Genomic DNA, 15,433 nt, shown 5'->3' on the forward strand with positions numbered 1-15,433 from the left:
TCATTAAATATATTATTTTTGTGTTAATTGAGCTCATTTGATGAGAAAGATTTTCACTCGGTACAATTTACAGCTAATGGCTTAGAAATCTATTAGATTTTGCACTCAATAATTCATCTTAGAATTTTCAAAGAGTAGCTAGTTCAGGCAAGCTGAGATAAATCGTAGATAATCGAGGAATCATCTCATCTGCAGAAACGGGGTGATGTGTTTTTTCATTGTGAGCACCATTAGTGACTTTATTTAATTATTTTCTGCAGTAGAACAAAGGATACATCAAGGCCATAAAGGTCTTGTTTTGTGGCTCTGTGCCCCGCTGTGCAGGTATTCATCTAAAATGATTTAACCAAACTTTGCTGTGATGGCGATCACCAGTGTGGACACACACAGGCTTCTGAGTTCTGAGTTCACCATAAAGATGAAAGTTCTAACAAAGATAATCTGAGAAGTACATCTGCCCATACTTTACTGCATTTGCTGATAAAACTTGCTAGAAATCTGAGATTTCTTTTTTCATTTTTGTACCTCAAATACAAAAAAGAATTTAGAATTTAAAATGGGTTGTATCATTAATATTTCTTGGAAATGAAAAGCCATGATAACAACTGTCATTCTGGTCCATTTCTGAAAGTTTCCAGCATCAGTCTAAAAGCAGTAAAATTATCTCCAATAGGTTTGCTTCACCCCTGAAAGCAGCCTTCAGTATTTCCTTTCCAACTGAAAACATTTCTTTGCCTGACTGAAAATTATCATGTAGCTGGGAAAGAAACTATAGTAAGCAAAATTTAGATATTAAATTTAGATATTCAATGAAATAGGATAATCTGATTTTTTTTCATTCTGGAGAAAGAAAGTTTCCTCTTCTCAAATTTAAGGGTGATCCAAGTAAACCCCACTTTAAATCAAGGAGGATTTTGGAAAAGAGATGAGGCCATCTAACTACACCAACCCTCTATGTACGTATACTCAGCCTTTCTGAATCCACATAAGTACTATCTCCATGGATAAGAACTCACACGTTTGTAAATAAAGAATAAGAATTGGGCAGATTGTGGGCACTACTTTTTTTTTTTTTTTTTTTTTTTTTGCGGTATGCGGGCCTCTCACTGTGTGGCCTCTCCCGTTGCGGAGCACAGGCTCCAGATGTGCAGGCTCAGCGGCCATGGCTCACGGGCCCAGCCGCTCCGCGGCATGTGGGATCTTCCCGGACTGGGGCACGAACCCGTGTCCCCTGCATCGGCAGGCGGACTCTCAACCACTGCGCCACCAGGGAAGCCCTGGGCACTACTTTTAACATACAATTTACTTAGAACTGAATTTGCTTATAACGTATCTGGATTCAGTAAACACACAAAGCAGTAATTTATTCTTTCATTCATCCCTTTCACAAAGATTTGATTTGTATTTGATGCCAATGAACAAGGTTTATAGCATAAACCTATCCTTCAAGAGGTGGTACAATGTAGGAAAACTAAGCAGCACAAAGCGCTTCTCAGGGTTCTGGAGTGACACGTACTTAAGGGAGGCGGAGATATTACTGACCATAGCTCTAGGGATCCAAAAGAAAGAAAGAAGATTGCGGAGTCAACTTCACAGAGGACGTACATCCCAAACCAACCTTGAAAAGAAGTAAGGTGGGACTTACCAGAAGGGAGGGGGAGCATATTCCTACGGCGGTTTTTAAAGACATGAATGAAAATCGCACACATTGAGGCTAGGAAGAAATCCACGTCTGAGTGGAGCAGAAGGTCTCGTCGGGAAGGAGCAAAATATAAGATTGACTTCATAAGGGAGAGCAGAGACAGAGGGTCCGGGTATCAGGAATTTGAATTTGATCCATCATACAACGTGGAAATGTTGGTTATTACTCAGGAGAGAAAGTGACTAGGAAAATTAATCTGCAGGGTGAATTAGGAGGAGGAGAGTTTGAAAGACCAAACAGACTCTTCGCTACCACCCAGGGTGGGCCAGAGTAGCTCTGGAACTGGATGTGTTAAGCAGACCCACCGTGCACTGCACAACAGCAAGCTGGATACAGGGAAGGAGGAGGCGAAGATGGCGCTGATGTTCTGAGCCCAGACGCAGGGCTCACGCTACCAGTAAAGTCAGCGTTTACCTCCGTGGGGTGGGGGTGGGGGCGGGGCGCGGGGGCGCGGAGGAGTCACCTGAAGGCCTCCACACAGGCATCTGACTCCACTAAGTACTACGGCATAGGATGCTTAGACCTCTCTTCTGGATCTTCCTATCACCCTCCTCATTGCACACCAGCATATGCCTCCCACCGTTTCTCTTTCTCAGCATCCCAGAATCATGTACTGCTTGTGTCACTTTACTAAGTGATTTCACCTCCTGAACCTCAGTGTGCTCCCTGTGCTGCGACAGTAATAGTATCTAGCTCATAGGGCTATTCTTAGAGTTAAATGACATTATGCTAGTATTATTGCTGTTATTATTACTCCACCATGAGATAAGCCAGCAGGAAATAGATTTAGGACAAGAGCTGGACTTAGAACTCTCTGCCCCTTTTCTGTTGAATGTTCACTGAATGTGCATTGAATCATGTGGACCAACAAGAAAAGAGATACACTTCTACCTCACAGCTCGGAATACAGCTTAATTCAATGGCCACTGAATCTAGAGTTGTAATTATCCTGTAGAGGGATAAATTGGTGAACCCACCTATTTTTCTCAGTATAACTTCCAAGTCAAATTGTCAATAATCAGAGATGAGCCTAACTTGCTTTTTTGTAGTCTTGACCAAATCACTGTCAACTGAATATATTTAGAAAACCAACCCATACATTTGGTCTTTATTCTAATAAGTCAAAATCTACATAGACGTATTGAAGTAGCAGAATGGAATAATTTTTGGTAGTGTGTCAACAAACAATTTGAGTTTTTGACAGTTTTCGCTTTCTAAACTAGAACTAACTATATAAACCTTGGTCCTTTGGGTTTTTTTAGAACTTGACTTGAAAGCTGAATTCGATGCTTATGAGATCTGTGACTTACTTTGAAGAATTACACAGATGCTTTGTGATTATCTTTTCAGTTGAAATACTGTGCATCCATTGAATAACCATCCTTTCCAAAAGCTTATTCCAAAGTTGTGTTGTGATGTTATATAATGTAATGTTAGGATGAGCAGAGATCACCCAAAGTTCAGTCCCTTCTTTCTACAGGGAAGGTAACTGAGATTCAGAGAAATTAAGTAACCTGTCCATAGTTAACCATCTAGTAAGTTATTGAACATTGCGGCTACTAAGGTTTGAAAAGTTGTATGGCAAGTTATTTGCCTTTGAAGTTCAGTGTTACTTCCACTGTTTCACTGCACCCCGACGTTATCCTTGTTCGCTCCCTACAGAATAAGTCTACTTTGCCGTTGCAAAGTGGCATTTGTTTAGAAATCTTCAGTGTCTGTCTCAAGGAACATTTAAATATCTAATTGACAACTGGGCCAAGATCCATGATATCTTTAGTTTCACAAGTGATCACCGCCCCCATTCTGAGATGAAAACCTTTCCTCGAGCTTTCGAATCTACGATGGCTTAGGAACCTCTTGCTTTAGTCACCCAGCTCCAGCGTCAAAAGGTGAGGGAGAGAGACAGACATCCAGCTGGGAATCGAGGTCTTGCTTCAAAGCTTTTATCTTCAGAGGAAAGAAATCTTATGAATTTCATTAATGTTAACAAGATCTGAGGAGATTTGGAGTGTTTAAGCCTTTGGGCATCTCTAGCATGACATATGCTCTGGTTATTATAAGTTTTTGGTTGCAAAACCATTGCAACTTTGATTCACACCCGCCATGAACCAACACTCTAGAAATATCCATTGTACAGTCAGACTTAAGGATATGTGGAAAACAATCACTTTCCAAGAGAATATGAAGTTAGCCAAGGAAGCCGTGGCTAAGCTTGGGCCAAACAGGGAAACACCCAAAATTCTGAATAGGGTGACACATGTTATCACTAAGGAAAAAAAAAAAAAGATGAGTGTCCTCAAAGTAACATAGCAAAGCTAAAAAAAGAAAGTGAAAGAGCATTTCTTTAGGATTCTAAAAGCAGATAACCTCAAAACATCTTCCCAAAAGGCTTCTTCTCTTATTCAATGTAGAAAAATGAAATTTCTCCTAGTTTGTCTTCCCCTCCTCCCTTCCTCTTCCATTCCCTCATCTCCAGAAAGGATCAGACTGGAATTTACAATTGTTTCCACTGTAATTTTCCAAACTTTATGGGAGAAAGCCCTTTTATTCCAAAACAGGTAACACTATTTCTATAAAGTAAATTGGATTCAAGCTAACCCCAAATAAACAAGATATTTCTGGCAAAACAAATGTTGACAATATAATCTAGGTCTTGAAATGAAAAACTCCTTAAAAGACAAAATAGATCTGTCTCTTCTCTCCCTTTCTTAATTCAAATTAAAAAGAAAAAAACTCAAAGCAACCATTTATAAACTCATGTGAGTTATCGTCTTTTTAATGAAATCTTTTTCGATGATAAGAGTCATCTTTTTAATAAATACCTGTTGGAAAATATTAGTTTTATTCCACTACAACTAACATTTCTGCTTACCTACCAATTAGTGCGAACAGGGAATTACTGTTTGAGGTCATCTCCAGCTTGTAACTGTTAAATCCACTAAGCCCAAAATTGAAATTTTGTTCAGAAACATCCAACAGAACATCTGTGCTGGTTTAATGTCATCAAGAAGCATCTTATCACAATAATATTTGCAGTAGGTTCCACACACACCCCCTGCCGAGACCTGAGCCCAGGCCCCAAGGGCTCCCTCTCTCTCCAGAGCAGATGATGTCATTGAGATCCAGGCAGAAGGAAAGCAGCTTTAGCTGTGGCTGAAGCCAGCACTGGTTACAGGTCTTGACAGGTAAAATTCCTTTCAGTTGAGCTTTACAGCTTTTGAAATGTTTTAGTTCAACATTGGAGCAACCAAAAAAAAAAAAAAAAATGTCTTTTCTGATCCAGAAAGCATTGATTTAGTTTCTTCTGTGAGTACTTTTTAAAATTCCACTCAGCATTGCTGCAGGGAGGTTGTCCAGCCCCCCCTCCCCCGGGCACACAAGGAAGGACCAGAGTCCTTGCCCTGTGCTGAGCTCGCCAGCATCTCACCTGGGGAAATGGTAGACAGGCGTGTTCTCTGCAAGTCACGTTATATCCATGGATGCTCTCATACTGAGAAAAGCTTCAGGCTGGACTTGGCCTGGATTCACGTTCACATACCATGTATGCAAAGTGGCCGCGCAAAGATGTCCAGAGCAGGAAGCGGTAGACCGAAGGAGGGCGCAGCCAAACCATGACCCGACGGCAGCCATTTAGTTCAAAGCCTTGTTTTATGACTGTAATTTAGCCTTCGGTGTGCCGAGAGAATCACTCCGCCTGGCTCGCTGTCTGGTGCTGTCAAAGGCTGAGGGGAATGTTGTGCTGTGAGTTTAATCATCTTTTTATTTGTCTGAGGTCTTTGCTACTTTCCACAGTTATTCCAAGTGCTCTTGTATACTTCAGAGGTGACACACACTGTCGCTGTCACTGAGCAGGGCAAGTTACCTCATAAATTGGAGCTTCCAAAAGTTAGTAGTGTGAAGAGAGATTGGTAATGGTAGTCTGGACATCATTTGAGTCATTGCTTATCATTTCCTGATTCACTCTGGTGGTTTTTAATTGAGTTTCCCAAGCTAGTGTTTTCTTTAGGAATGTTTGGTTCATGGCTCTGCAAAGCAGCCAAGTCATGAGCAATTTCAGGATGACAGGTGGCAGTGGGCACGACGCCTTCCTTCCTGCCGACCCACTGCCTCTCCAGTGTGTGGTCGTGCTGAGCCTGTCCTGCTGCTGCTTCAGCCAGGAGCCTGCAGAACTAATGGAATTTTTCCCCAAATTGTGCCTACTGCTCTTCTTAGCCATGACCAGAAAGTATAGGTAGAGTTTATAAATTCTTTCATCCATTGGTACCAAATGAGTAATACGTCAGGTATGTTGAATAAGCAACCCGAAGTAAGCATTTATGTGTTTTCTATTTCCGATGCCTTAAATAATGCTTTCATTTCCCAATGACTTCTTTGTGTATTACTATTCATGTAACAATATCTATACACTTAACATTGAAGAGTATTGACCAAAAAAACACTAGAGTCAGAAAAATCCAAATGTGAATGTAACTCTCCTTGAGCCTCTTATGGCCGTCCATACATCCTTTCACTGCTCTTCCTGTTTTCAGATAAGGGGACTCAAGTGTCTGACTAAAACACACAGATAAGCCTTCTCTCAGGACACAGTTTCCAGCGGGAACCCAAGGAACAGGAGAGAGGCCTATAGCGCCAGGGCTCTGCAGTCAGGGTACATGGCCCACACTGACTCTCATAGGGCGTGCACGTGACCTACAGGGACTGTGGCCAGCTAGGCTCCCCCAGCTGGAGGAGAAGCTCCCCAAAGGCAAGAGCTTTTGTTTTTCCATCTTGCATTACCCTGCAGGGCCTAGTCTTCCGCTGGCTACAGAGAGAACATCACTCTTCGGTATGGCCAAAGGTGCCATTGCCACCGACCTCAGCACTAACTTGGGAAGACCTTGCTCTGGCCACCAAAAGTTTCCTTTTCCCCGCTTTGCTTTTTTTTTTTTTTTCCATTTTTTCCTGTAATAGTAGTAACTGAAGAAAGGAAAAGAATAAAGCTTTTACACAGTCTAGAAATTGTAAAAATGCTACGAGACTCTTTCATCGAAATCCTACAAGACACGTGTCTGCTGCTGGTCCGTGGCCACTGCCTTGTAGATACGTATCTATGCGAAATGTCAGTGCATCTGATACAGCCTCCCTTTGGATGGCCTTGGTGATGAGGTGTCATGATGGTCACTTCACAATCATGAGCTGAGTTCATTCACTGAGAGCATGCCATTGACCGACGAAAGACTGGGATACGCACGTCCCAATTCTGACCAAAGCGGCATCTAGAAAGAGAAAGCATCCAGGCTAGGACTGTCTAAAGGGGGTTAGATAGAAAATGAGGATGCGTGTGCTTAAACATACTACCTACATAATCAAAAACAACTTCAGGGGGCTTCCCTGGTAGTGCAAGTGGTTGGGAGTCCGCCTGCCGATGCAGGGGACACGGGTTCGTGCCCCGGTCTGGGAGGATCCCACATGCCGCGGAGCGGCTGGGCCCGTGAGCCATGGCCTCTGAGGCTGTGCGTCCGGAGCCTGTGCTCCGCAACGGGAGAGGCCACAGCAGTGAGAGGCCCGCGTACCGCAAAAAAAAAAGCAACAACAACAAAAAACAACTTCAACATTCAGAATAATAAGTATACTTAAAATAATCCCTAACCAAGAAGGACTTTCACACAGTAGTTGCCCACCTCCTGCACACAAGGACCTCTAAGGAGAGAAACCAAATCCCTTGTCCTAGTCTATTTGCATATTATCCCTTTCGAAATGCAAAGTCTGGTTTAAACCGTTGTTTTACTCCTATTTGTTTGGTTATAAATAAAACATATCTTTTCCATCATCAATGTATCTTTCCAGCTGCTGGACATAAAATAGACTGCTAGCTTCCTGAATTGAAATGTCACCTTCCTAATCAGAATTGACAATCGTACATAACCATCTGGGTTGTTTTTTTTTTAAGCATCCTATTCTCACAAGTATGTTTTCCAACAGTGTCATATGTATCTTAAATGGTGAGCTCAAGCTAATTACCTCAAGCGCAGATTCTAAAAAAACCTGACAATATAGCAGTTTCGAAATGGAAACCACACCGCTCACCTGCCTCTCAACGTGGCTTGACACTAAACTGTGCCTGGTCATCACTTCAGCACCCAAAAGAAGGGATGTGCGCCTTTGTTGGGCTTTTCTCCTACCCCAGTGATACACATTCTGCAACCACAAAATATTCCAACTCCAACTCCCTTTTTGAACAAGCAACTGTTATTCTGTTCTGTTCTTTTTATCATTTGCTTTATACACTGTTGGGAAACAAAAAAGCTACATAGTTTACTTACTCCTACAGTTAAATATTTTTTAAAAAGTAAGAATAGGTTATTATTGAAATAAAGTGTTGCTTGTCATTATAGCATTCTGGAAGGCAGTGGGGATAACAGGGTGCGTTAAGCTTTCCATTGTGTGCAGACTTTCCACCCCCCTCTGCCCCCATCAGGAAAATAAGTCTGTCCCGTGATCTATTCAGTTCTTGACCTTTTGACTAATATGCCAACAAAAGGCACCATTTATTAGTGATTAATTTACGTATCTTTGTCCATCAGGAACTGGATCCAGGCTGTCACAACTGGGCACCATCACCAGTTAGATTTTCCATGTGCCCCCGGGATGTTTGCGCCATGGGCTCGGCTGGCTATGCAAACCTGGGTCCTGCAGGCTCCTCCCTAAGTGCACCCCTTTCGTGGGCAGGAGGAATTTATCAGGAATGTCCTCTGGAGGGAAGAAGCCCTCAGAGGCCAGCCAGACCCTCTCACTGTACCTTCTTCACGGTCCCGATCGGAATCCTGGGAGCTGACATTGTTCCTCACACGTACTTTCCTTACGGGTCTCCCTTGTCACACAAGCTATCTGTCCCTGTCCCTGATGCACCTGTTTTGGACTGTGTTGCTTTGGCCCTCCCCTCTTTTGGACCTTCTTCCTTAGCATCTTTTCTTTACACCTGTAACACGCCTGACCGACCCTCCCACACACACACGTATACACACACACACACACACACACACAAGCACACACACACACAAGCTTCCTCCCCCTTCTCTCTTAATTTGACCCAAGACCTTCTCCTGTTGGAAAGCCCTCCACATGGATGGATACCTCGTTGGTATCACCTGGTGGGTGACCCCAACTGCACTGATTCTCTTCTCAGACCTCCCTGTAAATCTTTAAAAAACAAACAAACAAACAAACAAACCTATTTCATTTGTGTGTATTTGTCTCTCTATATATATTTTTAAGTTTACCTTTAGCTCAAAAACAAGAGGGCAAGAACGCTTTTGGTCAAGCATCTTATCTCTTACTTGTCCTGTACAAGTATCGCGTATGAATATTTTAGATGATCAGCTACTCTGTAAATCAAGCTTTGACTTCAATCCAGCTTTCCCCATCATAGCAGAAAGGCTTCCACCACGAGAAAGGAAAAGTCCACCTAATTACAATGGCTTTGCATTGTAAGTTCATTGGTTATGAAAAATTGATATGCACTGTAGCTGTGCGACTCGTAGCCTTTCTCTTTCTGAAAATCAGTAATATTTCTGCCTGTCTTCACCCCCCCACCAAAAGAAACCAGTCAGTCAGGAAAGCCATGTCTTTTCTCTGTGGTACACAGAAGACAGTGATATTTCTTTAACAAGTTTCTGGGAAAATCAAGCACAAACCCTACTTATCTATGCTGTGTGCGATTGTAATTGTTACCTTTATTCATGGTCTGAACCATTACTCCATCTTTTTTAAAATGTTCAGAACAACTGGGGAAAAAAACTTTGAAATATCGTTGTTCCCGTTATTATTTTCACATTGAAGCAAGATAAGCATTTGGAGCTACATTGAAATCTGAATAAAATAAACACTTTCATCTGGTAAAGTGCGTGGTTTCAAGTTGCAGCTGTTCGCCCTGCAGCATCCCATGGCCTGAGCCTTCAGGCCGTTTATCCTGAGGCCTCCGGGGCCTCTCAGCCCACCCTGTGGCCCTTTCCTTTCATCACAGGTCAGGTGGGGGTAATGCCAGCAGAGGCACAGACGAGGCTCGCTTACTGGGAGAATAAACAGTGTTGAAACCCTTAGAAGTCTGGGCGGGAAATGCAACTTACATGCATGTAATGACTATTATTCGAGAAAATTGTGGAGTTTTTATACTCTGGATTGAAGTAGAGGGTCTCCCATTTGCGGCTGACCCCATGCACTTGGGTAACCTCACAGGTGGAACGGAATCAGATACTTCTCATCCAAATGGTTTGAGACCGGACTGTGTATGGTGAAGCACGTCAGACCCAGGTTCCCCCCCACCCCGAGGCCATCGAAGGCCACGCCTAGGACCCCCTTCCCTCAGAGTCTGAGAGGCAGCTGAGTGGTCACTCAGGGCTCTGGGAGACGAGGCCTCGGTCGGGTCCTCCCGGTGCCCCCCTGGGTGGCCCGCCTGCCTGGACTTAGACTCCAAAACCAGCAGTGGCACCAATCTCTATGCAGCCATGATGGATGGCTGGCATGCACGCATTCAGGGAGGCGCCAGGACCAGTCCCGGCAGGAGAGGCTGTTTCCTCCTCCCCACCTGCATCCGGAGTGATGGGGGTGCCGTCAGAGGGCTGCACACCTGGCTTAGTGATACCTGGAGGAGTGGGGCTCACCCCACGTACAGAAGCCGCAGACATGGGCACGGGCTAAGCTCCTCACTCCAAAGTTTGTCCATTTGAAATCACATAGAGCCAGCACCCTAACCTGGTGATGGAAGGTTCCCTCTAAACATGCCATCTTGGGATTTTGAAGAAGTCAAGGTCCAAGAGAACACTGTCGATGTAATTACCAGATTTAGGAAAGAGATTTCCCTGACTTGTTAACTGTTGTGTAACCATGATCACCTCACTTTCATTTACTCTCTGATTTCTTTAGTTTAGATGAATTTTCATCAGCTCCATTCTAGGACTTTGTACTTTTGTGTATCTGTCACCACTCCTAAAACTCTACAGGATCGTGTAATAATGTTAATTGCTTGCGTCTCATGACAGGCATTCAGAGAAAAATGCCTAGACACGTGTGCAGGACTCTTCGGGAAAATGCAGCGAAATAACGGGCCTCTTTGTGTGTTTGCATGACCCAGTAAACTCCGGGGACGGCATCGACTACAGCCAGCAGAAGCGGGAGAACATCGGTGACCTGATCCAGGAGACGCTGGAGGCCCTCGAGCGCTCCGGAGGAGAAGACGCCTTCATCAACATCAAGTACATGGTCCCTACCTATGAGTCGTGCTTGCTGAATTAGCGGTGGGAACAGCTGGGATTCGAGGAAGGCTTCTCCTAGCCTTTTGATCATCTGTCTCTGCTGCTGTTAGCATCTCATTATCTGTGACTTCTACGGCTCACTTTTCTACAGCTGCTAAAAGAGTGGCTCATGGGCCGTTGGACTTGTAGCCCTATTGAGAGCAAGGCTTTCCAATACACAAATAGTGCCTGTTTCTTAGATTACAATAGTGTACTGTGCTTATTTGTTCTAGGAGAAGAATTGCTTCTTTATACAGTTAGGAAAGAAGCAGGAGTCCGAGTTAAACCTTCAGTTGTATAGACAATAAAACTACAATTTTCATACGCAATTCAGCAGTTGTGTCTGCCTGCCCCGAGGGTGGTTGTCAAAGGTTGGAAGGGAAGCGTTGGTGCTGACTGCTTAACAGGTGTTGGTCGTGGGCGACAAGCACCCGTTCAGCAGCAGCTGTGCAGAACAGTGTGCTTTGACATCCAACAAAACTGTGGAGTCGATATTCCCATTACAGGAGGACAGTTTTGCCGCCCGTCATGAACCTCAGCTATAAAAATAATTGATGCTTCTAGCCCACTGGTGATCTGGGTTTGCAGGGGCTTTCCAGCTTATATTGGGAGGAGACAGGGAGGGAGGGAAGGGGAAGGTTAGGTGTGAAATGCAACATGGCAAACATGGTTGTTTTTAAAAAAAAGCTAGTTTGCATCTTTGTGCCTCTGTATTATGACATCCTGCATCTCAGGACCCCGGTGTTACTGACAAAACGTTATCCAGCGGTTTTGTTTAGGGCTTTCGATCATTTTTGAAAATGACTTATAAGCATCTTAATGATCGCCCCTTGAAACAAATCATATTCTTTTCTTGGCGATTCTCCTTTCCTTGGCCTCCTCCCACGGGTGTGTTGGATGGCTTCTCACTGCACCTCTAGGTGGGTCTGATGGCACTGTTTTGGAATTTTATTGAAACCAAAAAAAAAAAAAAAAAAGACAAAAGATATGCACTTTTTCATTCAACTGGGAAAGAGAAAAGGTGTCCGAAGAGAAGAGCAAGTGTAAGGTGTCAGCCCTGACAAGGGCGCTGAAGGTCTGTGGGGCGGTGAGCTCGGGGCATTTGAAACTCAGCCCGGAAAGCTTCAGAACGATGGACCCCTGGCTCTGCACACCTGAGAAATGCTGTAACTTCCCAGAATGCATAGCCTGAAGTGTCTCATTCTGTAGCAAAGGGCATCTTCTGCACAAAAGTGAAGAAATGAAATGTGTTCCCCTGGGAAACGGACCCTTTGCCTCGAGATTGCTGTCACTAATTATTTAAGACACAAGTTTCCAAAGGCAAACACCGAGTTTGAAAACTGGTTCATTATTCATCTTCCCTGATGACGGGCTCAGGATATGAAACCTAGCATCCAGGACCTACCTCCTAGTTTCTGGAAGCAGTTTTTAGGATAAACGGAGATGCGTGACCGGGTAAGAAAAATTGGCTTTCGTGTATAATACTTTGAAAAGACAGAGCTAGAAGCAGACACGGACAGGTTAAGACAGGTTTTTTTCTCCAAACTATGATGTTCAATTGTGCCCATGAGCTGCCGTCCTGGCATCAGTGATGTGTTCGAAGTGACCCCAAAGTCCACGATACTATTTGTTAGAAAGACGCTGGCTCTTAGTACCTTTGAATGTTCCTACCAGGATTTCCTCCACGGCTCTGTTGGGACTCAGAAGCAAGCCTGGGCTCTTACTCTCTGTCTTGCTTGTGAAAACCATCTGGTGTGGTAACAAGGAGACCCACCCGCCACTGAGCCAAGAGCCCTAACTCTGGCGTGGAATTCAAATATTGGGGTTCCTTTCCCAGCCCTGTCACTTACTAGCTGTCCTGCCTTTGGGCAAGTTATTTAACCTCTCTGAGCCTCTGGTTTCCTCAGCTGTAAAGTGGATATTACTCTACCCTGTAGGGATGTTCTAAGGACTAGAGGTGATTTTTGTGAAGTACTTAGCATAGTTTCTTATACCTGTTGGCCTTTTACTTCAAAGAAACAACGTTTGAATAATGACTAATTTCTACCCCAGCAAAGCAATATATATGTGGAAAATCCTCAGACGACATGATGCTTCCTACCTGGCAATGGTGAGTTCTTCATAATAAGAAAATAATTTTGCCGAAAACCGAAATAACTATAAAGATTGCACAATGTTCTCCGGAGATTTTTTTTTAATGCATTGTTTTATTAGTATAGAAATAGGAGTGACTGCTTTTTCTGACTGTCACCTCTGCCCCATGTTTAACCAAAGGAGGTGATTTTCCTGCTCCTAGGGACACACAGAAAACAGAGAAAAAGTTACCCGGAGCAGGAGAGTGGATGGTGGTGAAGGGGTAGCGGGTCCCAGCCACGCAGGGAAGTTTTCCCTCCCCTCGGTGGTCGGCACAGGTCAGCGGGTGGGTGAAGGCGTCTCATACAATGGGAGCTGGTGGCAGAGCTCAGAGCTCGGGAAATCCCTGAGCAAATGCCCTCGATGGTGGAGAGTCATCACCAGACTGCAAAACAGAGGGATCACGGGAAAAGCCAATCAGGAAACGGAAATCAAACAGCCGAAGAAGAAATGTTCACGAGTGAAGAGATCGAGGAGGCATATAATGGGAACTTCAAAAGTGTGCAAAAATGTAAAAGGCTGTGAAAAGTAGGAAGCTGAAAGCCCCCAGCAGCTTCTCAAGTGGGGAGACAGTCTATCTGTTGAAGAAAAACAATTGCCTAGAACACTGTACCTCCTGAGGATTCAGAAGACGGTGAGCTGAAAGAGGAAGCTGAAGGTGAAACGTGCGAGGTAGAATGCGCCTCTCGGAGGAAGTTAGCCCACGGGGCCCGCTGACACCTTCCAAAGGGAGGTTTTCTCGAGAGGCTAGCAGGATAATCAGGCTGCCCCCTGAGAGCTCTCGCCCTCCCCAGCCTATTGTCTGGCCCATCAGAATTTAAGCACAAGTCAAAGCATGGTGAATATGAGAGCGTCCCTTTGTTTTACAAGGTAGAGGGCAGATGGCTCTGAGGTCACTTACGGCAGGTCCTGAGGGTAACCTGGCCAAGCAGGAGGGACTGGCGTCCAAGAGAGCCTCTCACAAACATTGGAATGTAACTGTGAGAGATGGAAAACCAAGGTAACTTACAAAGTAACAGGTAAACACAGATTTGAGCAGATGCTGCAAAGTTTAGGTAATACCCAGCAGATGTAGAGGAAACGAAGTACTGAGTTCCAGCTACAAATAAGAGCTAAATATTGCATCGCCATGATAGGTTAGAACATGTGATCTCTCTCTGATTTGAACTAATAAAGCTATTATGCAAACAAACAGGTCAAGAAATGTGACGTAGTAAAGACTTTGGAACTGTAAGTTGTAAGACAGTAAATAAACTGAATTGCATTTTTAAAAAGGTCTTCCCCTTTCGCAATTTAACCAAGGAGGTGAAATACTTGTATATTGAAAACTACAAGATATTAATAAAAGAAATTGAGGAAGACACAAAAATATTTGGAAAGATATTTCATGTTCATGGATCGGAAGAACCAATATTGTTAACATATCCACACTACCCAAAGCAATCCCTCCCAAAATTCCAGTGGCATTTTCCATAGAAATAGGAAAATAATCCTCAAATTTGTATGGAACCACAGAAGACCCCAAATAGCCAAAGCAGTCTTGAGAAAGAAGAACAAAGCTGGAGGCATCATGCTCCCTGATTTCAAACTATATTGCAAAGCTATAGTAATTAATACAGTATGCTTGGCAGAAAAAACAGACACATAGCTCAGCGGAAGAGAATAGAGAGCCCAGAAATAAACCCACACACATATTTTATATATATATATATTCGTACATATACACAAATATAAATGTGTGTGTGTGTGTGTGTATATATATACACACAAAATTCAGCCATAAGAAATAATGAAATCCTGCCATTTGTGACAACATGCATGGACCTCAAGGACACTGTGCTCAGTGAAATAAGTCAGACAGAGAAAGACAAATACCACATGATCTCTCTTGCATGTGAAATCTAAAAACCAGAAAAACAAACAAACAAGAAAAAAAACCAAGCTCATAGATACAAAGAGCCAGAGTTGGGGCGTGGGGTGGGAGAAATGGGTAAAGGGGGTCACAAGGTAAAAAGACGAACAAAAGGTCAACTATCGCTACCATCACCACACTGCTACGCCACCACCATCACTAAACCCTGCCAGCACCACTATGGAGGCCTTTGGGACTGGTTTAATATCTACAATAACAATTATGAGACTTTTAAAACGACATTGTTTTACTAGCATGAAAATAGGAATGGCCTGCTTTTTCTAACTGTCATCTCTACCCTGGGTTTGTCTTTACTTCTCCCAAATAATTTCTGATTAACTAAAAGAGAAAGGAGAATCTTCCCAGGTTTCGGAACTCTGAGTGAGACACTGGCTTCTTTCGCCTGCTACATATTTA

At 43.6% G+C, this 15,433-nt stretch overlaps 1 protein-coding gene across 2 annotated transcripts in view; it reads left to right on the forward strand.

The window, feature by feature from the left end:
- The window catches only part of PACRG (parkin coregulated), a 515,450-nt gene extending 503,886 nt beyond the window's left edge, over positions 1-11,564 (forward strand). For both annotated transcript variants that reach the window (XM_030853001.2, XM_060283380.2), the window contains one exon: positions 10,812-11,564. In XM_030853001.2, the coding sequence (XP_030708861.1) occupies positions 10,812-10,972 (161 nt within the window). In that variant the 3' untranslated portion in view covers positions 10,973-11,564. The remainder of the gene's footprint in view (positions 1-10,811) is intronic.
- Positions 11,565-15,433: the final 3,869 nt, after the last annotated feature.

This window comes from Globicephala melas, chromosome 14 (assembly GCF_963455315.2).
Source record: "Globicephala melas chromosome 14, mGloMel1.2, whole genome shotgun sequence".
NCBI classification, from domain to species: domain Eukaryota; kingdom Metazoa; phylum Chordata; class Mammalia; order Artiodactyla; family Delphinidae; genus Globicephala; species Globicephala melas.